Raw genomic sequence first — 25660 nt, forward strand, 5'->3', positions numbered from 1 at the left:
TTAGGAGGTAATACAGCACCTGTGTCAACTGCCATTACTTGCATTTAACCTGATATGGAGTGTTTGTGTTTGCCTCTATTCTGCACGGCAAACAGATGTGAAAAGTGGTACGTCTTTATATCTTTTTAAGAACTATCATAAGGTTACAAGGAAACTGTTTTAGTTACATTTGAAATCTCTTGAACCTGCCACCTAGTTAGTTAACTGTACCATTTCTCAGGCCTAACTACATTTCACTCAATTAGTGGTCTAAGAACTCGATGTAACTGTGTTACTCTTTCAGTGACTTGTAGTATTTTTGGTGTCAATGAACTACAGAGATGGAGTGGAGAAAAAAAATACGGCATGCAAGAGCTGTACCTGCACTGATGTGTCTACATTTTTCAAGGAAGTGTCAAGTTTTGCATCATGGATCAGTTGTTCCTGTCATTTGCACAAGACTTTTAAATGTTGGGTTTTTTTGTTTTTGAGTTAATCCTTTCAAGAGAAATCATTGAATCATAATAAACATGGGTGGCAGGGAATTAAAATTAAAAAAATTGTCTAGAACTCTTAAATCATTGTAGCTATGTTAAATAGCTGCTGATTGTTTTTTGAAAAGCTTACCCTTTTTCAGAATTCATGACATGGTGGACTAATATTTGTAGCCAAAGTCTTTTGTGAATTCTATTTTGTTGTTGTTGTTGCATTATGTGAAATACAGATGTCAAAATATTGCTGGCTTTGGAAATCTGGCTTTAAATTATGGTACTTGATATAGATCTAAGCCAACAGTTTCACTTCTTACCCCTGTATTAAATGTTTGGAGGTATTTTCTGCAACAGCTTGCAGTCTTGTTCCAGCTTGCACTGAATGGGCTCAGAATCTTTTCCGTGTATGCAGCCAGGTGTTCTTTGCCGACTCTAGGAAACTACATGTGTATTATGCTCTAGTTGTTGCTAGTAATCAGCATGTCTCCAGTGAGCTACTGACTTGCTATCATGGCAAATGTCATGCAGTGTTTATACCATTTAGGTGTTTGGAGAAATTACTTACAATTTGGGTTACTTATAACTACTTATTCAGTGATCTCAGGTATCCAACTTCTTGAATGGTTTCCCATGCCCATTTCTTATGTGAAGCATTACACTTCTCATTGCTAACCCAAGTGTGAAGTCACAAAGGGTGCACTTAAGGATCCTGCACCATTTAAGCCCAGGCAGGCTTTTGCCATTGACTTGGGTGGGAGTTAGGAACAGGTTCTAAGTAAACAAAACATGAGGTAAAACTGAATGCAGGATGAGGTTCATGTTTCAGCAGAGCAGCATTCTTTTAAACAGTTTTCTTCTAAGCTATTTGGAGGAGGATCAGCTAGTCTGTCTAATGCGAGCAGCAAAAGGCATACACAATTATACTGCAACTGTTTCAGTGCATCTAATATGCAGTCCTGGAGCCACATTCTTAAAGTACATTTCCCCATTCTTGAAGGAAGAGAGTGTAGTATCTTTCCATGAGTGGTGGCCTTTTGTACTTGTTGATGGGGTTTGTTTGTTTTTTAAACAGGAACTCACTATGACTTGGTAGCAGTCACCTATAGGAGAGGAAATCTCTGGAAGGAAAGTGGAATGATAGAGCTCCGAGACTGTAACTGCAGAGTGGTGAGCATCTGCTTCTAGCCACTGTCCAGTGTCAGGTCTGCACTCTGTCTAGCTGTTCAGCAGGGCTGTGTAGAGATTCAGGCCTCGCAGAATTGCTATTTTAATAGGAAGAGGTGAAGTTCTGGTTTCTACAACTTAACTAACTACAACTTCAGGGAAGATGGATGAAGAAGTCCAGCGTGCTTAGTAAAGTGCTCTCTGCCCATCTTAAATCCTTTAAATCAAGTTGAGAGTTAACGCAAAACTTTTTCCCATGTCTCCTCTTGTATTTCTCCTAGAATGGCCTTTTATGGCAACATATCTTTCTACAACAGCCTTCTAAATACTTGGTTGTCCTAAGGCAAGTAGAAAATTACCTGATAATTCCAGTTCAGAGCTGTCTGGGGTTTTTGACTACAACATAATTTACTCTTTGTGTTGGCAGATGTACATCTGCAATTAGGTCAAGGGCCTTGGATGTTAACACTACTGATGCTGGCTGGAGCTTGGTACATTATGACAGACATGCTTCGTCTGTGACCATCAAAGTGGATCATGTCCATGCTTGTTTCTAAACTATATGATTGTTCCTTCCAAGTGAAAGGAGGAAAGAATCATTTGAATTGGGGATTATAAATATGTATGTGTTGATCTGTAGGTGACACAGAATCCACCTTAGGGAAGGGAGACCCAGATAATTGTTTTTTGAAGTATTTAGGTCAGAGCTTCTTAACCAGAAGGGCCGTACTTGGCTGCCATAAGATCCTCTAGATCAGTGGTCCCCAACCTTTTTGGTGTGGTGGGCGCCAGACGACGAGCCACCGAGGACCATGGCTGAAATACCGCCAAGAAGTGGCAACGTCAAGAGGCGTCGCCGCCGAGAAGCAGCGTCATTAAGAGGCGTCGCCGCCGAAGATCAGCGGCATTTCAGCAGCAACGCCTCTTGATGACGCTGCTTCTCGGTGGCATTTTGGCGGATGCTTCTCCACTGGCCAGTACGCAGGCGCACATAGATGTCCCGGCGGGTGCCATGGCATCCGCAGGCACTGCGTTGGGGACCACTGCTCTAGATTGTCCACTGGGTTTAAAGTGGAATTATGGTGAAAAAAAATGGAAAAAGTGGCACCTTCTTCCTCTGGAATTCAAAGAATTTAGACAGAGTCTCCACCTGTTTGCTTCAGTGGTGTGTGTTTGGAGTTGGGGGAGTGGAGAGACAGGCTGCACAATCATTTACTGTACTGGACGATTGAATTGGACTCTTTTACTTTAGTGCATTGCCAACAGAATAGATGGCCAAATTCTAATTTCTGAACTTTATTCCTGGTGGCATTTAAAGACTGATTTTTCAGATTTGAGGCTGTTTTGCAATGCTGGCTGCTCAGAAAAGTTGTAAACAGAGCAAAATTGATACAAAACTCATTCAAGAGGATAAATATGGTATCCTACAATGTCACTTTCTGAAACACAAGCAGGCATTAGCTTGGCAGAAGGTGTCTTTTGCCTAGAAGAGTAAGGACTGTTATCTGTTGAGCTAAAGTTTTCTTGTGTCATGCCAACATGATGATCTCGCTTTAATATCTTGTTTCAGCCGTTTCTAGATTAGGCTGTCAAAGGGAGCAAACTTGGTGATCAGTTACATAACTAATTATACCATCACAGATTTGGAGATTCTGCCTGTCACATGTTTGTTTCTAAGGGTATGTATACACTACGAAATTAGGTCAGTTTTATAAAGTTGACTTTTTAGAATTAGATTAAGCACATTAAGTCAGCAGAGTGCGTCCTCACTACTGCGGCTAGCATCGACTTACAGAGCGGTGCACTGTGGGTAGCTATCCCATAGTTTCCACATCTCCGCTGCCCATTGGAATTCTGGGTTAAGCTTCCAATGCCTGGTGGGGCAAAAACTTTGTCGTGGATGGTTTTTGGTACATGAAGTCAGCCCCCCCACTCTCCCTTCCGTGAAAGCAACGGCAGACAATCGTTTCGTGCCTTTTTTCCGGGATCCCATCCGCCGGACCTGCTCAGCCCGCTGCCTGCCTGGATGATTGGAACCCCAGGCAGGCAGTGGGCTGAGCAGGGCGGCGGACAGAGCCCCAGACCTGCTGCCAGTCTGGGGCTCCGTCCGCCGACTCCTGCCAGCCGGGGTCCCGCTCAGCTGGCAGACCTCGGTGAGGTCAATCAGGGGTGCCTGGACAGACATGGCTATCCTCCTCTTAGAGCACCGAATGGGAGTGACTCCAGGTCATTCTCTTTAAATTTAATCTCATGGAGATTCAGTCCTGCCTGGAATGTCATGCGAGCTGGGGGCTTCTGCATCAGGCTGCGCGGTCACACCTACTCCAGCCTGCCCCTTGCTCCCATGGCTCATGAAGCCTGGACAGTAGTAAGGAGCAGTTCAGCTTGTGGAATGACGAATCCAGAACGAAGGATTGCACTCTATGGGCCACGTTAAGATTATTTCAGAGTCCTAGATAGTATTTAGTCCCTATAAAAGGCTTCATGAAAATTTTCCCTCACCCCTAACAAAAATGTTAATTTATCAGAGCAGCTGAAACGGTAAGGAACCCGGGACTATAACTTAGAGAGAGCTTCCATATTATTTAACTCATAATTGATATAATTCAAAGTAAAATTTCACAGCACAGTCTGTTCTAAGACTAAAAATGCAGGAGGGGAGTCAGAAAAAGGAATGGTGACCTGTTTCTGCCTGGTTTCGAACTGGGGACTTTTCACATGTTAGGTGAACATGATAATCACTATACTACGGGGCTTCTCTTTTTTTTTGCCACAGACTTTGCGAAATGGACAGGAATGTTTTCTCTAGCTAAAGAAGCTACCTAATGTAATGTCTGTATCTATGGCCTTCCTGCTCTCAAAGCGGTCATGCCCCCACCCAAGGCTGACACAGCGCGGAATGCATGTGACACAGCGCGGAGTGCATGTGACACAGCGACCTGGCTCGGGCAGGATCGCTAGCGAGGCATGATACTTTGGCCGTTAAGCAAACACAGCAATTCTTTCCTGGCCTCTGCCACTGAATGCCTCCATGCATTACGCTGTGCCCTATCAGTGCGGGAGGACTGCATGAGCTGGGAAAGCATGTCATCGCGACTGCATTTTTTTTGCCTTCTAATCTGCGATAACCTCAGGGACAGAGATGATAGGGGGAGCGTAGAAACATTCTGGGGGGACTGCATGGTCACCTGTGCTGCTGAGTTTGCCACGCTGGCCGAACAGGAAATGAAATTCAAAAGTTCCCGGGGCTTTTCCTGTGTACCTGGCTAGTGCATCTGAGTTCAAAGTGCTGTCCAGAGCGATCTCAATGGAGCACTCTGGGATAGCTCCTGGAGGCCAATACCATCGAATTGCCTCCACACTACCCCAAATTCGACCTGGCGATGTCCATTTCAGTGCTAATCCCCTCGGGGAGGAGTACAGAAATTTATTTTAAGAGCCTTTTAAGTCGACACAAATGGCTTTGTCGTGTGGACGGGTGCAGGTTTAAATCGACCTAACACTGCTAAATTTGACCTAAACTCGTAATGTAGACCAGGGCTAAGTGTAAGGAGATGAGACAGGTAAAAAACTCAGAATGTTGTTCTGACAGTCCTCTAATAACGGTAGATATCCCAAGGGAAGAGGCCAGTTCACTTCCTATCTCCCAATAGTTTGAGACTTGTCTAGGTAATCTGAGGTTTTCATTGGGCTTCCAGTTGTTTATTTCCCCATCTCTAACCACGTTTCACACTAGTGTGACTAGTCATAGCTGGGGGGTAGGCTCTCTGCCAATGCCGCCCTTTGTGCCCTTCCTTTTCATTCCTTCCTGAGTTAGTGTCCGGCTAGTTTTAGCCTCAAAAGTCAGGAATTGCCCTGCAAGCTAGCCATTCTCCATTTTGCCCTCTGTTCTGACTGTCTCTGGCGTAGGGGCTGGAGCCTTGGTTTAAGAGCATAGAAACAAATCAGCATTCAAGACTTCAAACCGTGCTTTATGGATGCAAGTTAACTGGGATTAAAATGGTGTGCTCTTGCAGAACCGTACACCACTGATTCCACATAATGAGATGTGTGTGTGATAGCTCCAGTGTTTTATATTTTTGCTTTATTTTTTTTTAAATTCCATATGCTCTCTCTAGTAATGGAGGGGGGCAGGCAGTGCCTCAACTTGGTCATATTTTATTATGTGATTATATAGTATTAATAATAAAAATCCTTACTGTGGAATTATATTGTAAAAGATCAGTGAAAAGCTAGGACTTCATGCACCATGGTATTCAACACTCCATCGTGGCAGAAGGAATAGAACTCTGATGCCCCTGCTCTGGAAACACGGGCTGCTACCACTTGAGCACAAGGAGAATATAGTCACTAGCAGTATATGACCCATGACATGTAGATGAGTTCTGATACCCTCCGGTGGAGAGCAGTGGCTCACACATGCAGTAGAAGACATTTACTGTAAGGAATTTAGGTTTGACAAACTTGGGACCTGACCCTGTTGTTCGGGCAGAACTTTCACTAAAGTCATTGGGAGTTATATACATATTAAACGGCAGGATTTTGTCCACACCCTTAGAGAGAAGCTGGGAAGTTAACATGCCTTTCAAACTTATTGTTGTCTCAGTCAAATCTGGGAAGGTGACTTTATAATTGTATAGTCTATTAACGTTTTTAAAATTTTAAAATAAAATCCTATAGAAACTGATGGTTTACCACAACGGGGTGCTGGTCCATCACTGGGGCGCCTTGAGGCTATCACAGTACAAATAATAAAAAGAATAAGCTTGGTGTTGCCATCTCTCAAAATTTCATCATGAGTATTGTGATATTTGATGTCTCTTTCTTAAAGCCTCAGACTCTCCTGTTTTTAAATGAAGGCTGAGATTCATGACTCCAGAAGTGTTGTGGGTGTTTTGTTTTGGTTTTTTTAAAGACCTCATAGCTGCAGAGAAGGACTTGAAAACATGACCCAAGTGTATCTGATGTTCAAAGACCAGAAAGTAAATAAAAGTAATCCCTTCTATCTAATCTAATCTAAAAACCTCTTGATTTTGGGGTGTCTGCTCACAATTTTTGAATGCTTGGAGTTGGCAATACAGTTCATTCTGTCTACCCAACTTGCCCACACCTTTTTTCTGAGGGTCTTTGCAAATATCAATGAATGACTGCTCAAATCTCCTGGTACATATCCTCATTTTACCTGAGGGGAAACTGAGGCACAGAGAAGCTAATGGACTTGCCCAAGGTCACGTAGGAAGTCTGAAACTAGACACTCTTTCTGTCTCACAGTCCATACTTCTCAGCACCATGCGCAGAAGTCAGCAGCAGTTTTATGGTTGTGATTTTGTTTCCTTAAATCATTTTATTTTTAGTCGTTCTCTTCCTCTGATTTTAACATTTAACATCCAGGAGGAACTTATTCTCTATCTTCCCATATGTAGGTTATGGCATTGGCTAAAAATATGTTTTAATGACCATTTTGTTATAAGCTTGTTTAACGCCAACATACCCCGGTGGTTTGCAGGCGGGATCAAACTGGGGACCTTTGGGGCTTAATGCATGAGTCTCTACCACATAAGTTAAAAGCCAACTGGCTGTTAGCTAAGGCTGTAGAGCAGAATCATTTTATCTTTCTCTATAAGGGGTCTTGGTGCCACTAAATGGGACAGAACACCGCACCCAGAAGGTGTGTGGTTTACATTTGCAAAACAGGTTTGACTTGAAGTGACCGCTTCATTTTGCAGTGTTCCGCCCCCCACCACCAACACACACACATATACTGGAGATCTTGTGATGAGTTATTTAAAAAAAAAAAAAATCTGCTCCCCTGCTTCTTAATGCTAGAACTTATTCTTTCTTGTCTCTTTTGTAGGTGATGTCTGACTACAGCTGCTCCACATTCGATTAACAGTATATGCCTGGTCAATGAACTGTTATATGAAGCAGAGCTGAGAGACTGGCACCTCCGCAACATGCATGTGATCTGAATAATCAGGAATGCAGCACTCTGTTGTGAGAGCCTCTTGCCCGGAGAAGCACGTGCCATTTCTCCTACAAGAGAACAAAGTTAAGGGCTTTTTATCCCATTGACTGTAGCCCAGTCCCAACGGTTGGAGTGTTTCGTGAATCCCACAGATCTGGGATTTCTGTCTCTTTTTACACCTTTCACGTTGACTCCAGGCCAGTCCGCACCAGGACTTCTAGGATTCTAAAGGCTTCTTTTAAATCTGTTAACAAGATGATTGACCTAAGCTTCCTAACGGAGGAGGAACAAGAGGCAATAATGAAGGTGCTCCAACGGGATGAAGAACTCAAGAGAAATGAAGAGGAGAGGGTCAGGTAAGAGACTAAAATGATCCCAGCCCACACAGAATCTTTGGCTAGTGCAGGAGGCAGCTTGCAAGGAGGGATGAGCAGAAGGTTGTATGGAAAGTTGTTTCTTAGGCCTTTTCTACATTGGGGGGATCCTGTGGCTGTAGTTGCACCAGCACAAGCCCCTAGTGTAGACAGGAAGTGTTGCTTTCGGCCACAACTTTCATGGACACAGCTTATCCTGGTTTCAAGCAGGAGTAAGTTGTGCTAGTGCAAACAGAAGCTTTATAGTGGCTTTGGACTGCTACCCAGACAGGTAAGTACGTCTGTGGCTGAAATCCGCAGTGTAGATCAGCCCTTAGCTTCCTTTGCGATAGACAAGTTGCTCGTGTACTAACTATATTGACTATCCAAGTCAGTTCAGGTGCTGTGATAATGGTCCCCAGAAAAATGGGATGGGGAATCAAAAATCTGAAAAAAATGGAATGTTTTATAAACACACATTTGCATTTGCAACTCTTTTCTGAGGTGGGATTTGAATTTCGCTCTTGAATTGTTTTTAAATGCAGCTGGTATCTCCAGGATCCCAGCTTTTTCCTTTAGTTGATGTTCCTCAGATACCCACCGTTTATTTAAACACTCCGTAATGACACCAGGGGATGGTGCTCTTCTACCGAGGTCTCTTTCTTGCGAAGCATTCTGAGCGTGTGCATCTCAAATAGGGGATGAGATGGCAGCCTGCTGCCTTGATGTGCAAGCTGCTTTCCTTTCTTCAGGAGAACAGTGCTGCCGTACCAGCTGGTCTACTGCAGAGGTCTCCAAACTTTTTTGATCACGCACCCCTATCAGTAAAAATTTTTTGAGCATGCACCCCCTGCTGCGCCGGCTCTACCATTTTTGCTGAAGCAAAAAAAAAAAGCCGCTAGGACTCCCGCCCGAACTGCCGAAGCAACAAAAACAAAAGCTGCTCAGACTCCCACCTGACGAAGCCCTCCCCCCCCAAAAAAGCGCTCCTCTTGCCGCGCACCCCCAAGGATCCTCTTGCGCACCCCCTGGGGTGCGCGTACGCCCCTTTGGAGACCACTGGTCTACTGCATCAGTTACTCTGTAGAGCTTTGGGTTGTACATCTGTGTCTGTATATAGCAAAAACAGTGTAGAGATAGGAAACCAATAATTTTAGTGAAATAAGGATCTGGGATGAGAAACTTTTGTAGAAGGGCTGAATTTGAAAGCCATTACAGCATACATTCCTAACATCATAGAATATCAGGGTTGGAAGGGACGTCAGGAGGTCATCTAGTCCATCCCCCTGCTCAAAGCAGGACCAATCACCATCCTAACAAGTTGTTCTTAAAGGTCCAGTTCTTAAAAGTACCTGAAGAGGAAACTTAAACAGTATTAACTACATAATTTTGCCTGTTGCCTCAGAAATGGATGTTGCTTTTTCATGTAGTGAATTAGGATGGACATGCTTGTTTGTCTGTGCTTTAGATACATCAACACTCATCAAAGCCTGGGGTGGTTTTGCGTGATGCATGTCTCTGGGGGGAAAGAAAGGGGGAGGGGGATTTGGAATGAAAACCAAATCCCAAGGGATTGAATGTGTTCGGGGTGGGTTTTGCCCAGGTGCCCAGCCGTGGAAGAAGCATCTGGGGAAAGCAGCAATCACTGGAACAGCAAATCCAACACACGGCTGTTTCTAGTGGTCTGAATGTACCATATGAGTGTTGATGCATTTGCAGCATTTTGCTTTTGCCCTGTTCAAGATGGTGCGCTTTCATGAGCATGGCTATAGGATGATGTATCCGATAGTATCAGTTGGCCTGTTTCATTGCAGATATGGTTTATATCCACATTAGAAAACAGTTTCTCAGAAGCCAGGCTGAGGAAACTGGAAACTTATGCCTCGAGTTGTCTACCCAGATCATGAACCATGACAAACTTAAATTCCTCTTTTTGTAAATAACTGCCTGGTCTTGGTCTTCAACTAAGTCTGGCTTCATGGCTGTGTAAACATCACAGTTTTAGATGTTCCTGAAGAGTTGAGATGAAGAATGTCATGTAAACATTACACCTTGACAAAGTGCTGAGGGGTGTGTGGGGGTATATAATGGCAGTCTTCTACTAATAACTTTTTATACGTCATATGCTGCTAGAGAGAAAATCTTAGCGTTGAAAGAAATAAGATAGCAATCTAATCTATCCACGATCTGCATATTACGTGTTCTCGGCATGCTCATTGATTGATAATGTTACAAACACTTCTCAGAGCCGTTAACTCCCTTTAACAGGAAATAGCTGTAAAATTACACTGGATCCTGCCTGTACAGTTGATCTCTGCTAGCAGCACCCACTGTTGCTGGCCTGGAGCTGTGAAGATGCCCAGAGAGAATAGTAAAGTGGTGACTAGCAGGCTGGCCCATGCTTACCCCATCATTCCTTCCCACCTCCCATGTGTTCCGTGCACATGGACTACCTGCCTATACTCCTGTGCCTTTGGGTAAGATTATAGAGCGACACCCCCCAGCCATCACAGTGGCACGGCAACACTAGAGCCCCTCCTGCAGCTCTTCCTCTGCTGGCTGGAAACGCACTAAAGAGTTGGGAAAGGCGTGCATGCTTCTCCCCCCCCCTCCCCTCCCGCCCGCCCTTTTCTGAAGCAAGATATGTGTGGGGAGGGAAGAGGGCATTGTCTCCCCTTCAAAACCAAAAGGGAAGGTGGAGGTCTTTCCACCTCCCAAAGCTCAGACTCCATGTGGGAGAAAGTTTTCACCCCTCCCACCTTGTCTGTGTGTGCAAGGTGTCCCCCCCCCTCCTCCCTCCATCGCCCCATTCGGGGCTGGGGCACAGGCACATTCATGCCACCATGGTTGGGAGTGGGGCAGGAGCATGGAGTTGTGAACTCCAGTGAGAACTCCTAGCAGAGAACTGTCCAAAGACTCGACGCTACTTCTCTAAATATACTATTTATTACTGGAGGGAGGGGAAAAAGGAAGCTAACAAAATTAACCCTCCCCCCATAAGAAACACAATTGGGAGTAAAATTTGAAATCTGTCTCTGCTGTTCCCTGTTCTGGCTAGGGATAGGGAAAGCCATCTTCACAGGGCCAGTGTAGTTGCCACACAGCATGAGCTGCCGTGTCTGACAGTAAGGTGGGTTAAGGACAGAGCTCTGGTTTGGCTGCAGCGGGATCCCTAACTGCTGCTTGCTATTTTGTGGTTCAGCATAAATACAGCGTAGGGATCTTCCAGTAGATTGTAACGTACAAAAATACGCTGATGTCCTAAGTTCTAGACTGTGATTTGATGAGGTCATCTGTGGTAGAGTGACTGACCACTGTCACCATGGTGTCTGGAGCAGCAAAATATGACTGCTTTCACGTTCGGATACCCTGCGTGGCTATGTGCCCGTCCTTCCCAGCAGAAGCCCTTGGAATCGCAGGCGATGTTGTCATGGCGTCTGCTCTCATTTGTTCACTCCTTCTGTAAATGGAGAGGGAGGCTAATGATATGGAAATTCTGATGTGACAGGAGCTCGGTCCGCAACCACCACCCATTGCACAGTGTGCCAGGGCTGCGGCCCTTAATGTTTACCTTGGTGTGGTGCAATCCTAAGGACTCTTATATCATAAGGACAAAAGGAAAAAAAAAAAACTCTAGGGCCTGATTCTGTCAAGAACCTCGCAATCTCAGCTCTCCCATAACTTTCAGTGCAAGTTAATCATGCTCAGAACCTAGGATTGGGTAGTTTACCCCAGTCTTCCCATAACTGACTTTTCATTCCATTGGTCCAACAGGTTAGATTCCCTCCAACCCTGAGATTTCAGTATGAGGAAGAGCGTATGTGGAGTGCTGACTAGCAGGGTGGATTTGATTTAAATCATGATTTAAATCACTAGTCAGGAAGACTCGATTTAATCATGGATTTCTACATAAAAGTGCATTCTTGTTGGTTGTTATAACCTTAATTCATATTCTTCACAACTCAGAGATAGATGTAGGTTTCATTTTTAGAAGGTAAACACTATACATTTTTAAAGTGATTTATTTTGAAAACTTTTCAGATTAGTTTTACAGCTATATCAGAAAATGAATAATTGTTTGGTTATTTCATTTACCAAAGGTAATTGAAGCAGATATTTATGAAGTCATTGGGAGGTGAACTATCTCCAGTTCAACAGGTTAATCCAGGGATTGGCAATCTTTGGCATGCGGCCTGCCAGGGTAAGCCCCCTGGCGGGCCGGGCCGGTTTGTTTACCTTCCGCGTCCGCAGGTTTGGCTGATCGTGGCTCCAGGCCAATGGGGGCTGCGAGAAGCCGTGGCCAGCACATCCCTTGGCCCGCACCGCTTCCCGCAGCCCCCGGAATGGCGAACTGTGGCCAGTGGGAGCTGCAATCAGCCAAACCTGTGGATATGACAGGTAAACAAACTGGCCCGGCCCGCCAGGGGGCTTACCCTGGTGGGGCCGCGTGCCAAAGGTTGCCGATCCCTGGGTTAATCATTCATATTTGGAGGATTTTCTTGACGTACTGTATTAGGAGGAGAACATCACCAGACAGATATTTAAATTGTTTTATTTAACTAAAACAACAACATTATGTATTCTGGATTTTTTTCTTCAACGGCAAACATATAATATTTTAACAAAACAAGCATATGAATTTTTTGAATTTAGTTTAAACATTCAAGTTTTTTAAAATCAGGTTTGATTTTGTTAAAATTGTTTTTAACTAAAATAATTAAATGACATTTAAAAAAAGAAACAAAAATTAAATCGACTATGTCAGACAGGTCAACATGAGTAACTTGATATATTGGCTTCTGCAGCTAACTCAGTCGTCTTCACCTTCATTTTTCTGCTTGTTCATAATCTGGAAAAGAAAAACAAGCTTTCCTGCTTTTTCAGAACCCAAACGATTTCTCAATTTGGAATGAATTAGTCCAAAGGAAGAAAATATTCTTTCTACACTGGCAGAAGAAGCTACTGCTGTTAAAAGTGAGATTATCACTTCATCAGTCTCTGAATCCAAGTGCTTAAGTGACTTCCACCAATTCACTGGTGTGACTTTCTTTAAAACATCATCAGCAACCATATATTTCTTGAATGGTTCACCCTTAGCTCTGAAGTTTATTATAGTTGGCATTATGGAGGGATGATTGCTGAATGTCCATGTCATAGCCAACTCCTGTTCTTCAGCAGTTAAGGTTTGACCCTGGTACCGAGTATTGAGAATATTTGCAAGAAAATGAGCTGGAGATAGTGCTTGTCCCATTTTTTTTTTAATGTTTGTAATTTAACTCTGTCATTGCATATTTCTCTTTTTAAGTTCTCGCTCAGTTCCTTCGAAATTTCAACAGCAATAAAACAGCTATTTCTCTGCATTTTGTTCAAGGCTACAGAAATAGGCTTCAGGGTACTCAGCAGTGTGTTCAACATTTCTCTTAAGCCTAATGTTGAGAACTTTGGCTGTGACAGTGCCATCTATTTTTTCATGCTTTTGTTCACACACTGTCATCAGATTAAGCCAAGCCTTGATATAGTGCTCAAAACAGTCCACTGTTGAGTTCTATCACATGTCTTACGGGAAAGTTAGCTTGGTTCCTCCCATTTTTTTCAGAGCAGCTGCTGCAAAGTGGTTGTTACGGAAGTATTTTGCAAGTTCAACAACATTAGCCTATATTTCTGGAACACTGAAGTATTTGGCTAGGAGGTGCATCATTTGAGCACTGCAACTGTATGTTATTAGCTTGGGACTCTCTTCACTCTCTTCTAAATAATTTCTTCTCATCTTGGATACATTTGCAGCATTGTCTGTGACCAAGCTGCGCACTAGACATTTGAATTTTTTTTTACAGTTTGTTATAGCTTTTACTGATCCTTCTTGTAAGTATTCTGCTGTGTGCATTTCCTGATGTATCAGTTGTTTCTGTAAGGAAGACATTCCCTTCTTCTGTTGTCACACAAGCACATACCACAGGATCATTGTGGACATTGCTCCACCCATCAAGACTCAGGTTAACAATTTTACCCTGTATACCTTTTGCACACTGCTCAGTTTCTCTTTCATACACTTTTATCCAGCAATTTGCCTGCAACATCTGCACTGTTAGGTGGACTGTATCCTGGTCTTAATGACTGAACCATGTTAATGAAGTGTGGGTTCTCAATCATACGGAAAGGAGAGTCTGTTGCATAAACAAACCAGGCAATTTTTTCTTCAATTACCTCTTTTTGTAATCAGCTGGTTCTTATCACAAACTTATCTATGATTGTTTCTGGATGATGGAGATTTTTTTTTCTTTTTTGCTAAAGGTGATATACTATGGCTATGTGACGTACGTAATGTGACTGAAGCACTATCATTGGCAGATAACTCTGAAACTATAGAAAATGATGGTGATCTTGAAGGTGGATAGTCTTCAGAATCCTATATGTTGCGGATCGATTCTCCTAAACAAAATAAGTCAATGCAGTTATTTAATTATTATTACCATTACATTCATTGAGACTCAGTACTACTTTAAAGGTGAAATTATTTTTTATCACAACTGCATTTAAAATGATAGTACCATAGAGTAACAACTATATTTTTTGCTCAAACATGAGAATAGTCGAGAAGGAAGACAAGCAGTCCTTAAGAAAGAAGTATGAAATCTCTCTTACGGACTACTGCCATTATAGGTTTTCCCTTCTAGTGAGAGAATGGTATGGTAGATTTCAAATCAATGAAGGCTACACTCAGAAAGACCTCAAGACTTCTGGAATATGCTGCTCGAACAGTTTCACTTTTGTTTCTACTGCCCGTCCCTCCCTTCTCATATTTATCTTCAGACTTCTCCTTGTCCAGATCTATTCCGCCCCCAACAATCTTCTATTCATTGAACTTTTTGAAACTTTGCACTTTTAGAGAGAGCTAAGGGATTGACTCTGTGTACACAAATTTGCAGAGGGACAATAGGGTGGAGGTGTGTTATTTCTCAACTCTATATATTATTTATTTTAAAACATTTTTGCTGTTGACAAGCATGGACACACAAATCCAGTTTGAGAACTGCAAAACTAAGCATCTCTGATGGTATCTTCTAGACTGAGCACTGAGTCCCATTGGGTAGATAGAAAGATTAACCTAAATAATTTATACAGAAGCCCCTGGAACCCTGTAAGATTGGGTCCGTAATCCATGAACTATTGGAACTCATTTATAAAACTTTTCTTAAACATTCCCTGAATATATTGTCTCATACTATAGAATTAGAATTTATAATCCCTATTCTATCATGAGATACATTATAGCGCAAAGATATCTTAATTAAAACTATCTTTAGATAAAATGCTTTTTGAGGAAAAAAACCTATCAAAAAATCCGATTTAAATACAAAAATCTGATTATTGTTTTTTAAATTAAAAATAATAATTGATTTTTATCCACCCTGCTGCCTAGTGAAAGACTAAACTGCACTATGTGTACTGCACTAAGTTAACAGCCAGTTGTACATTGTAGTGTGCTAGAAATTAATGTGCATGTCCTATCCTATCTCCTAGAACTGGAAGGGACCTTGAAAGGTCATCGAGTCCAGCCCCCTAAGTGGCCCCCTCAAGGATTGAACTCACAACCCTGGGTTTAGCAGGCCAATGCTCAAAACACTGAGTTTTTAAACTTTATGATGCAGAAGAAAAATGCTTTTTTAACCATCTTAATTTAAATGAAACAAGTGCAGAAACAATTTCTTTACCTTGTCAAATCTTTTTTTTAACATTTCTTTTTGTCGTTTTAGTAGTTTGTTTAATACAGTATTATATTTGCCTTTTTTGGGGGGTCTCTGTTGCTGCCTGATTGCACACTTCCAGTTCCAAATGAGGTGTGTGGTTGATCGGTCAATTTGTAACTCTGGTGTTTGTAACTCTGAGGTTCTACTGTAGCTACTCATTGGTTGAGCACAGTCTATCCAGTACACTGAATGAAGGAGGAGTCCTATGGAAAAATCCATATGTGATTGTATAATAATTGACTGTATCATAATTAGGGCTGTCAATTAATTGCAGTTAACTCACGTGGTTATCTCAAATTATTCGCGATTAATCGCACTTTAAACAATAGAATACCAATTGACGTCTATTAAATATTTTGGATGTTTTTCTACATTTTCAACTATATTGATTTCAATTACAATACAGAATACAAAATATACAGTACTCTCTATTTTTATTACAAATATTTGCACAGTAAAAATTATAAAAGAAATAGTATTTTTCAATTCACCTCATACAAGTATTGTAGTGCAATCTCTTTATCGTGAAAGCAGAACTTACAAATTTAGATTTTTTTTTTAATTATTTTTTTTGTTACATAACTGCGCTCAAAAATTCAGAGGACATGCTTCCATGCTGATGACGCTCGTTAAAAAAATGCATTAATTAAATTTGTGACTGAATTCTTTGGGGGAGAATTGTATGTCTCCTGCTGTTTTTACCTGCATTCTGCTGTACATATATAAATATATTTTATAGCAGTCTTGGATGATGACCCAGCATGTTGTTCGTTTTAAGAACGCTTTCACTGCAGATTTGACAAAACACAAAGAAGGTACCAATGTATTTGGTCAGCTTCTTGAGAAGTGTGAGTGATTGCTGGACTCAGACTAGAAGGAGACTAGTCTGTAAAAGGAAGCTTACCGGGTGAGGTTTTTATCTGTATTCAGTTTTCTGAGACATCGACTTGCGTGTTCTATTTTATTTTGCCTGGTAATTCACTTTATTCTGTCTGTTATTAATTAGAACCACTTAAATCTTACTTTCTGTATTTAATAAAATCACTTTTTACTTATTAATTAACTCAGAGTATGTATTAATACCTGGGGGGTGGGGTGGGAGGCAAACAGCTGTGCATATCTCTATCAGTGTTATAGAGGGTGAACAATTTGAGTTTACCCTGCATAAGCTTTATACAGGGTAAAACGGATTTATTTGGGGTTTGGACCCCATTGGGAGTTGGGCATCTGAGTGTTAAAGACAGGAACACGTCTTAAGTTGCTTTCAGTTAAGTCTGCAGCTTTGGGGCACGTGGTTTAGACACTGGGTCTGTGTTGGAGCAGACTGGCGTGTCTGGCTCAGCAAGACAGGGTGCTGGAGTCCCAAGCTGGCAGGGAAAGCGGGGGCAGAAGTAGTCTTGGCACATCAGTTGGCAACCTCAAAGGGGTTTCTGTGATCCAACCCATCACACCATGATCCTAGTTGCTTGTACTTGTATTCCTTGATTAGACTAGGAGCCTCTTGTGTTATTCTCACCAACAACCTAAAACTTCCATTGGTTATCTTAACCCCTCCTATAACCAAGGGCTATCCTAGTTCTGCATATGATGGCTATATGGACTCAGTTTGGCTGGAAGGCCTGCATTTTGCACACTTGTAGAACGGGATGGTGGTTTCTTTCTTTCACTGCCTTTTCTGTGAGATCACTCGCTAAAGGATGTGTCACAGGGTGGAGTAAACAGAGTGTGATTAGAACCAGGCTGGTTGAATCTAGTTCAGCCTTGTGTTAACTCGCCCAAATGTCTCTCTCCACTAGCTCTCCTTTGTATTGGTCCCCATGTTGATGTCCTAGCATGTACATGAGTAACTCACATTAATACTGAGTTACATGCCTGTAGGGAGAAGAAAGCAGATCTCCGGAAGTACTCACAGTAGCGTGCTTTATGTTCCATAAAGCCCCTTTCATAGAAACAGGGTGACCCTGCTAGGAATCCTATTGTTGGGCAGACTGCTATACAGAACTTAAAATGCCTCCAATTCATGTGACAGACACATACAAATGCAAATTAAAAAAAAAACAACCCTAGATTAATAAACTTGGATTCTCATTCACCCTAACTGACATAGCTGTGTTCCCTTGTGACTGGTCACACGTATGCAAGGGAGTATCACATCGTAGCTGGCAGATAAAGCACAGTGGGTCTGGAACAGACTCATTTGGATGTGAATTTAGTACTTTTATAACGGGCCAGACTGACAGCCCCCGAGGTGGAAATCCAGTGAGCCACAGAGCAGCCATAGCACAGGCAGTGCCAGGGCAAACTTCCCCACGTTGCCCTACTAGCATGAAGCATCAACGTCTGGAAGCTGTGATGAGAACCGATGATTGGAGGTTAAAGCCAGACAAATTCAAATTAGAAATAAGGCCCAAATTTTTAATAGAGAGGGTTATCAACGATGGAACAAACTATCAAAGAAAGTGGTGGATTCTCCATTTCTTGAAGTCTTGTCACCAAGACTGGATGCCTTTCTGGAAGTTGTGCTTTAGCCAAACACAAGTTATTGGACTCAGTACAGGAATAAGTGGATGGAATACCTAATGGACCCTTCTGGCTTTAAAGGCTATGAAATCCATGTCACAAGTCTGACCGTGGAGGCAGTGCTGTAGCAACCCATCCTGCAAACCCTGCAGCTTCAGGGGGCCTCAGATCCAGTCTGTAGTTTCAAGGCTATTTCGATTGATATAGCGCAGACCAAATGTAGTGTAGTTATGGCACACTTGGAATTATATGGTCCTTTGCATGCTCAAAGTGCTACTGCAGATATGATGTAAACAGAAGAAGAGAAGACATACGGTGGTTGAACTCCTTAGGCACATACACTGTGTTCCCTACAGAGCTGGTATATTCAATAGCCATGACTGGTTGAGAAACGCCCCAACCCAACTCGAAGCAACAGAGATTGTACGTGCACTGCTGGGGGTGAGGTTTTGCCTTTCTGCTTTACAGTTGCAGGTACTTGTTACATGTTGTGCTGCTATTTAAAATTAGGTGCACAGTGCGTATGAATGCTCTTTGATTGTAAAGACTAACAAACTTAATAAGGAATTTTATTATGTATGGTTTGGACTGCAATGCTCCGAGCCCCCTGTCAAGATCACTAGATCAGAGAGAGCGAAGGCCTCACAGCCCTTATCCTAGGGGGAGTGTAAAAAGTTGCCTTTCAATTAAGTATATGTTATATTGCCTTACAACAAGAGGACATTCAACTAAATTGAATTATGATGATTTGTGGCGGCTTACGGGAATGGCGATATAGCCACAAAACTCTTGAAACTCATGAGAAAAGCCATGTTCACACTGGAAATATGGTGAAGGGGAGAGAACTGAAACTGTGACTGAAAACTTAATCTGTAATTAACCAGACTTCACAATCATTGCTTGAAATTGAGAGACAACACTTGGGAGGTGTATTTGAAATAATTGTGGCCATTGTTCTTCACTTAGCTGAAGGGAACCTAGCGTTTTGTGAATAAATGGAAAAACTTAAGTGTGGAAATGGAAACTTCTTAGGCCAAGTCGAGTTAATGACTAAATCTGAGCCTGTGATGATGGGAACATTTAAGATGGTTCTTTTCTAAAAAAGAAAGACACAACTACTTAAGCCCAGCAATACAAAATATTATTTTGTAGTTATCTCAAAAGGTAACAGGTACAATTATTAACAACATAAGATGAAATATTAATCCATTATTTTGGACATCATATCTGATAGCCACGAGGAACAAATGTCTCATTTTGAGGTATGTTAAGATCCAAGAGACAGAAGTCAATATTGAAGAGCACTTCCTGTCATTTCTGAATGTGCAGGAGGCTACTGGAAAGGCTCTGTCAGATGAGATTCTTCAGGAGTTATCCAGACATAGTATGACATTTGATAATTGCAGAGAATAGGGCTATGATGACAGAGCTTACAGGAAAGGGCAGCATAAAGGTGTGCAAGCTTGTTTAGTTCAAAAGAACAAAGACACTTTTTTTTGTTCCTTGCTGCTGCCTTTCCTTAAATCTAGTGTTGAGTGATGCAACAAATTCCTCAAACTGAACCCCAGCAGGGTCAACGCAGTCCTTAAACTTTCCAAGATAAAGAACCAGAATTTATAGGTTAAAAGTCTTGTGGACAAGGCTTTACCCTCATCTGCTTTATACATACTTGGGAGTTTTCATGATGCTCTTCTCATGAATAGAGAGATGGCCTCAGTGACCCGGCCAAGACATTTCTTCTCTTTTGCTTCTGACCACTGTGCTAAGCGTCAGTTCACCTGGCTGCTGCCCACTACTAGAGAGATGATGGCACTTCAGTAGTGGGTGCAGTAAGAAATGTATATACAATAGTAAAGGTTAGGTGCTTGGCCTTTTCATTTATACAGTGCCCCATCTTTGTATTCTCTGACCAGTTACTTTCCCCTCATTAATTGTAATAGGAGTCTACAATGGCGTTGCAGCCATGGTCATCACGGAATAGGCTAATTCAACTCATCTGCTTAAGGAAAGACTGAGCAAGGATTTCATGAGTGGACCTATGACTACTGCATTTTTAAAGCAGACGTTCTGCCTAATCTAATAGGAGTAGGAAGAAGAATGAAGCAGCAGGAAAACTGACTGTTAGCTTTTTAATACCACTGTTGTATATTTCCCATCTATTCTATAGCCTTCAGTACTGATGAGAGCCAGTGGCCCCTTTTTTCCTTCCTTCCTTCCTTCCTTCCCTCTCCCCTCCATCCTCAACCACCAAAGGTTTGGTCATTCTTATCTGACCTAGTATTTCCTATCCACAGCTACTGTGGCTGACTTGATTTTATTCACACAAATAAGTGCAATCTTTTCCCCTTTTGCAGGCATTTACCAGAAAAAATTAAGAATGACAATCAGCTAAAGAATATGAGCGGGCAGTGGTTTTATGAAGCAAAGTCAAAAAGGCACAGAGATAAAATACACGGAGCAGATATCATTAGAGCATCGATAAGAAGGAAACCCACAACAAAAGGTAAGTTTATTTCAGGGATCCTGTATAGTGATGTCCTCTTAGTTAGCGCACCTAAGAAGGTGCATCTTTGAAGGTACTGTACAAAAATAATGCAATCTCCTCCTGAGCAAGAATTGGGGTAGAAGAGGTATGTTTGCTGTTTATTGTGTGAAGTACATTCTTCTTTCAATACATTCTGTTAATACTAACTACAAAGGTAGATGGGAAGGATTGTCTTGTGCTTACAGAATTGGACCCTTTCACCGGGGTTCTGTTCCCAGCTCTGCCGATGGCTCCTTGTATGACCCTGAGCATGTCATAAGGGCTCAGACGACCTCTGATTTGGGATGCCCCAGCTTTTGGGTGCTCAACTTGAGACCCCTGAAGTCTGGTGCTTTTTATTTGTGGTAGGTGATCAGAGATGAGCAATCAGGTACTGAATTCCATTTGAAGCATCTATTCATGGGGTAACATCCCTGTGGCGAAAGGAAGTACTGTGCTGTTAATTAAGGTGTTAGTAAAGTGGCTATGTTCATCTGATCATGCAATGCAAGTCCCCAAAATTGTATTAGTTACTAATGTATGTATAAGGGTATATATCTTTTCTCTTGTAGCTTTTATTATGAAAACAGCTCTGAGCATTGGAAGATTATTTCTGTAATTAACTGAGTTTAGTACATCTTTCTGTTTTTGAGAGAACCTGTAAAAATAAGGTACTTTTGTTGTCAGCGTTTGATGGAACTTGTGACCCTTATTCTTAGCGTGGATTCTATTTATGATTAGTTTGTGTGCTTACATAAAGTCATTTGCTTTGCTAGAAAATTTACCCATGTCAGTTCCATGGATAAACTTCGAAGTAGCAAATTGTAAGGCTTGTATCACTAAAACTCATCCCTGTTTCTGAACTGCCTGTGAATGTTTGTGAATTATCCTGCCTTAATTCTTATTAAATTGATTTGCCTATTCTTAGTGCAAGTGTAGAATCAAATATGGAGATCATGTTTGGTTAGTGGTAGCCTGATCACTTTGAATAGTACTCTTGTCTGTCTATGTGAACAAAAGAAGGCCTAAAACAAAGAGAAATACAGGGGACCAAAAATGGGCAAGAAGAAACCTCTTTTCGTTCTTCCTAATTTAGAACTGATGAACTGATACTCCAGAACATTTCAGATTGTGTTTAAGCTCAAGGTAAAGAGTTTCTCTGTCTAACAGAGTTATGTGTCGGCCACCATGCAACCTGAAGGAGCAATCATTTATTCTCAAGCATGCAATTACTTGAACAGGCAAGGACATTCAAAACTGGCTTAAATCTGACTTGTAAACTACACGGAATTGTTTAGCTCCAATGACTCATAAGGTGATTAAACAATTTCCCTCACAGCAATGCTCTGTGAAAATGTACACCTGAATGTGGCACTTCTATTTCTGCACACTGAGAATTAATCTTATTTTCAGGAGTACTGCGGAAGTATAGAAGGCAACAGAAGGCCATACAAAAATGTTCCTAAAATTTCATAGAATGTTTTGTGACGTCAGCAAAGTAGGATTTCCCCTCCCCTCAAAAGAGGAGGGGGAGGGGGAAAAAAAAGCCCAACCAATCAAGACCAAACTCAAATGTACGATCACCATTCAAGTTTTCACATACTAGTTTATATTTCTTCTATTGCAGTAGTTCTCTGTAGTTTCCATCCAGGGACAACCTCCTCTCCCACCCCTCCCAAACACACCAATTAGCTGGGGTTCCAGAACCCCCTCCAATTTAGCAATATAGATTCATAGATTCTAGGACTGGAAGGGACCTCGAGAGGTCATCGAGTCCAGTCCCCTGCCCTCATGGCAGGACCAAATACAGTCTAGACCATCCCTGATAGACATTTATCTAACCTACTCTTAAATATCTCCAGAGATGGAGATTCCACAACCTCCCTAGGCAATTTATTCCAGTGTTTAACCACCCTGACAGTTAGGAACTTTTTCCTAATGTCCAACCTAAACCTCCCTTGCTGCAGTTTAAGCCCATTGCTTCTGGTTCTATCCTTAGAGGCTAAGGTGAACAAGTTTTCTCCCTCCTCCTTATGACACCCTTTTAAGATACCTGAAAACTGTATCATGTCCCCTCTCAGTCTTCTCTTTTCCAAACTAAACAAACCCAATTCTTTCAGCCTTCCTTCATAGGTCATGTTCTCAAGACCTTTAATCATTCTTGTTGCTCTTCTCTGGGACCCTCTCCAATTTCTCGACATCTTTCTTGAAATGCGGTGCCCAGAACTGGACACAATACTCCAGTTGAGGCCTAACCAGAGCAGAGTAGAGCAGAAGGATGACTTCTCATGTCTTGCTCACAACACACCTGTTGTTGCATCCCAGAATCACGTTTGCTTTTTTTCCCAACAGCATCACACTGTTGACTCATATTTAGCTTGTGGTCCACTATAACCCCTAGATCCCTTTCTGCCGTACTCCTTCCTAGACAGTCTCTTCCCATTCTGTATGTGTGAAACTGATTGTTCCTTCCTAAGTGGAGCACTTTGCATTTGTCTTTGTTAAACTTCATCCTGTTTAACTCAGACCATTTCTCCAATTTGTCCAGATCATTTTGAATTATGACCCTGTCCTCCAAAGCAGTTGCAATCCCTCCCAGTTTGGTATCATCTGCAAACCTAATAAGCGTACTTTCTATGCCAATATCTAAGTCGTTAATGAAGATATTGAACAGAGCCGGTCCCAAAACAGACCCCTGTGGAACCCCACTCGTTATGCCTTTCCAGCAGGATGGGAACCATTAATAACAACTCTCTGAGTACGGTTATCCAGCCAGTTATGCACCCACCTTATAGTAGCCCCATCTAAATTGTAATTGCCTAGTTTATCGATTAAGAATATCATGCGAGACCGTATCAAATGCCATAGTAAAGTCTAGGTATACAATGTGTTTGTGAAATAAGTTTGAAACCTATTGGAACTGCTTGCCTGTATTTACCTGCAGTGGAAACCGGCCTGAACATAATGGGAGATAACTTTGGTCTTGTTTCCTATTTTAGCTGAGCGGAGTCAGAACAAATCAGACAAAACAAAGAACAGTTGGGTGAACAATGTCAATAAGGAAGTTTCTGTCCCAGCAGAGCTATCTGGTATCAGGGAAGAGACAGAAGAAGGGGAAGTGAAATCCAATCAAAGGTAAGAAGATGTTCTCTGAGATGGAGTCAGTAATTTGACTTTTTGTGTATTACTTAGGGCTGAGTATAGTTTGTGACTTGTGTGTTTCCTTTTTCAGCATTTCACATAAGTATTTCTGCCATTTAATGCAAGGGGACTTTCACGCCCTGAAAACATAACACTGTCATCAAATTGCAATGGTCTGCCAACACTTACTCAGACTGGCGTGGAAATTCACATCTGCAGTAGCTTGACATGTCATGGCTTTGTGCATTCAGATGTTCCTGGAAGCACCAGGACAGCCATCTTTTTGGCAACTTTGACTCTGAGGAGACAGGCCAGGGGTTTTTAAAACACAGCCTCACACATGTTCATGTAAACACACACCATAGGACAGGTGGAGACTGAAAGCTGCCTTGGATGTATGCAGTCTAGCTTGATTTCCAGAAGTGACTCGGGGATCTTCCATTCTCCAGTTCGGATAATGGGCCAAACTGAGGTGCTAAGGTCCTGGCAGTCACAAATAGCAGGGTAGCAGCCACTCAATTTTTCCACTGAGTGTAACAGATAGGAGGAGGTGGCTTAACCGAGAGCAGTTTCCTGTTACTTTGGTGCTGCTAGCATGACTGTGAGCAGACTTGGAACTAGACCAGGAATTTAGGATACTCATTGGGGAAGCAATCTGATGCTACCCCCTGAGACTTCTGGACAAATGGTGAAGCAATTCCCAGGATAGATTTGCTTTCACTGAGAACATCCTGTTCGAGACATTAAAAAAATTAGACACAGTTAGGTTGAGAATCCCAAATAATTTCAGCTGTCATGGTAAAGTCTGGAGAGAGGTGGACTCGGAGGTGCCCAGGACCTGACCTGTAGAGGACTTTATAGATTTAGGGGCTTGTCTGATTTTTTTATTTATTTATTTATTTATTTTTATATAAGCATCTCCACCTATTCCATTTATAGCTGGAAATGAATTGGAACGATCATTAGAGTGAAAGTGAAATATACTCTCTTTCTGAGACACCCACAGAGTGCAGTAATCCGGTTCAGAGGTGACAGGAGCACGGAAAGCTGTAGAGCAGAGGTCCCCAAATGGTGGGGCGCAGAGGAACGTTCAGGGGTTTGTGAGACTGGGGCCTGGCCAGCCCCTGTGGAGGGGCGGAGAGGGAGTACCACCCGGCTCCACTCCTGTCCCTGCCCCTGCCCCCAGCTGTGGCCTCAGCCCCCTTACCCCATCCGTGGCCCAGCTCCGGGGGAGAAGGATAGATGGGGGGGCGGAGTTTGGGGACTACTGCTTTAGAGGTCTCCATTTGAAAAGTAAGGTGGCAATCTTGAAGCTAAGCACAAATAGAAAAAATTGCTCTTGCCTGCCACTTGTACATTGGTCCTCCAGAAACATCTGAGGAACCAACAAAATCTCTAGACTGGGAACCAAAGTAACCAAAGGTGAGCATAGTCTGTCAATTGAAAGGGCAGCTATTCCCTCCAGCATGGCTCAGTGGGTAGGATGCTGGACTTGAGACTCAGGAGACCCGCATTCTATTCCTGGTTATACCGTTGACCAGTTGTCACAATGAGCAAGCAATTTTATCTCTGTCTGTTTCCCCTTCAAGCTCAATGTTACCTTAATCTACTCTGGGTTGATCTTCAAACAGTTTTAATCCTAGAGATTGGGCCAACTGAGAGATTGTATTGACTGGGTCCAATGGAAAAATATGTAAAGCTGAGTATCTGTCTGATGATGACACTGCAGCCCAAACCATCTGTGTTTGCTAGCAGCCTCAGCTACACATTAAACA

General features: G+C 42.3%; 1 protein-coding gene across 19 annotated transcripts in view; it reads left to right on the forward strand.

Moving 5' to 3' along the window:
* The window catches only part of SYTL2 (synaptotagmin like 2), an 80748-nt gene that overhangs the window by 16525 nt on the left and 38563 nt on the right, over positions 1–25660 (forward strand). For 15 of the 19 annotated variants that reach the window (XM_005287541.5, XM_024107510.3, XM_005287542.5 and 12 more), the window contains exons 2-4: positions 7489–7955; positions 20575–20723; positions 23744–23879. In XM_005287541.5, coding sequence (XP_005287598.2) covers positions 7855–7955; positions 20575–20723; positions 23744–23879 — 386 coding nt within the window. In that variant the 5' untranslated portion in view covers positions 7489–7854. Of the gene's footprint in view, positions 1–1542; positions 1638–3204; positions 3314–7488; positions 7956–20574; positions 20724–23743; positions 23880–25660 lie in introns of all 19 variants that reach the window. The other 4 variants (XM_065581710.1, XM_065581719.1, XM_065581714.1 and 1 more) reach the window with 2 other exon arrangements.

This window comes from Chrysemys picta, chromosome 1, assembly GCF_011386835.1.
Source record: "Chrysemys picta bellii isolate R12L10 chromosome 1, ASM1138683v2, whole genome shotgun sequence".
Lineage (NCBI taxonomy): Eukaryota > Metazoa > Chordata > Testudines > Emydidae > Chrysemys > Chrysemys picta.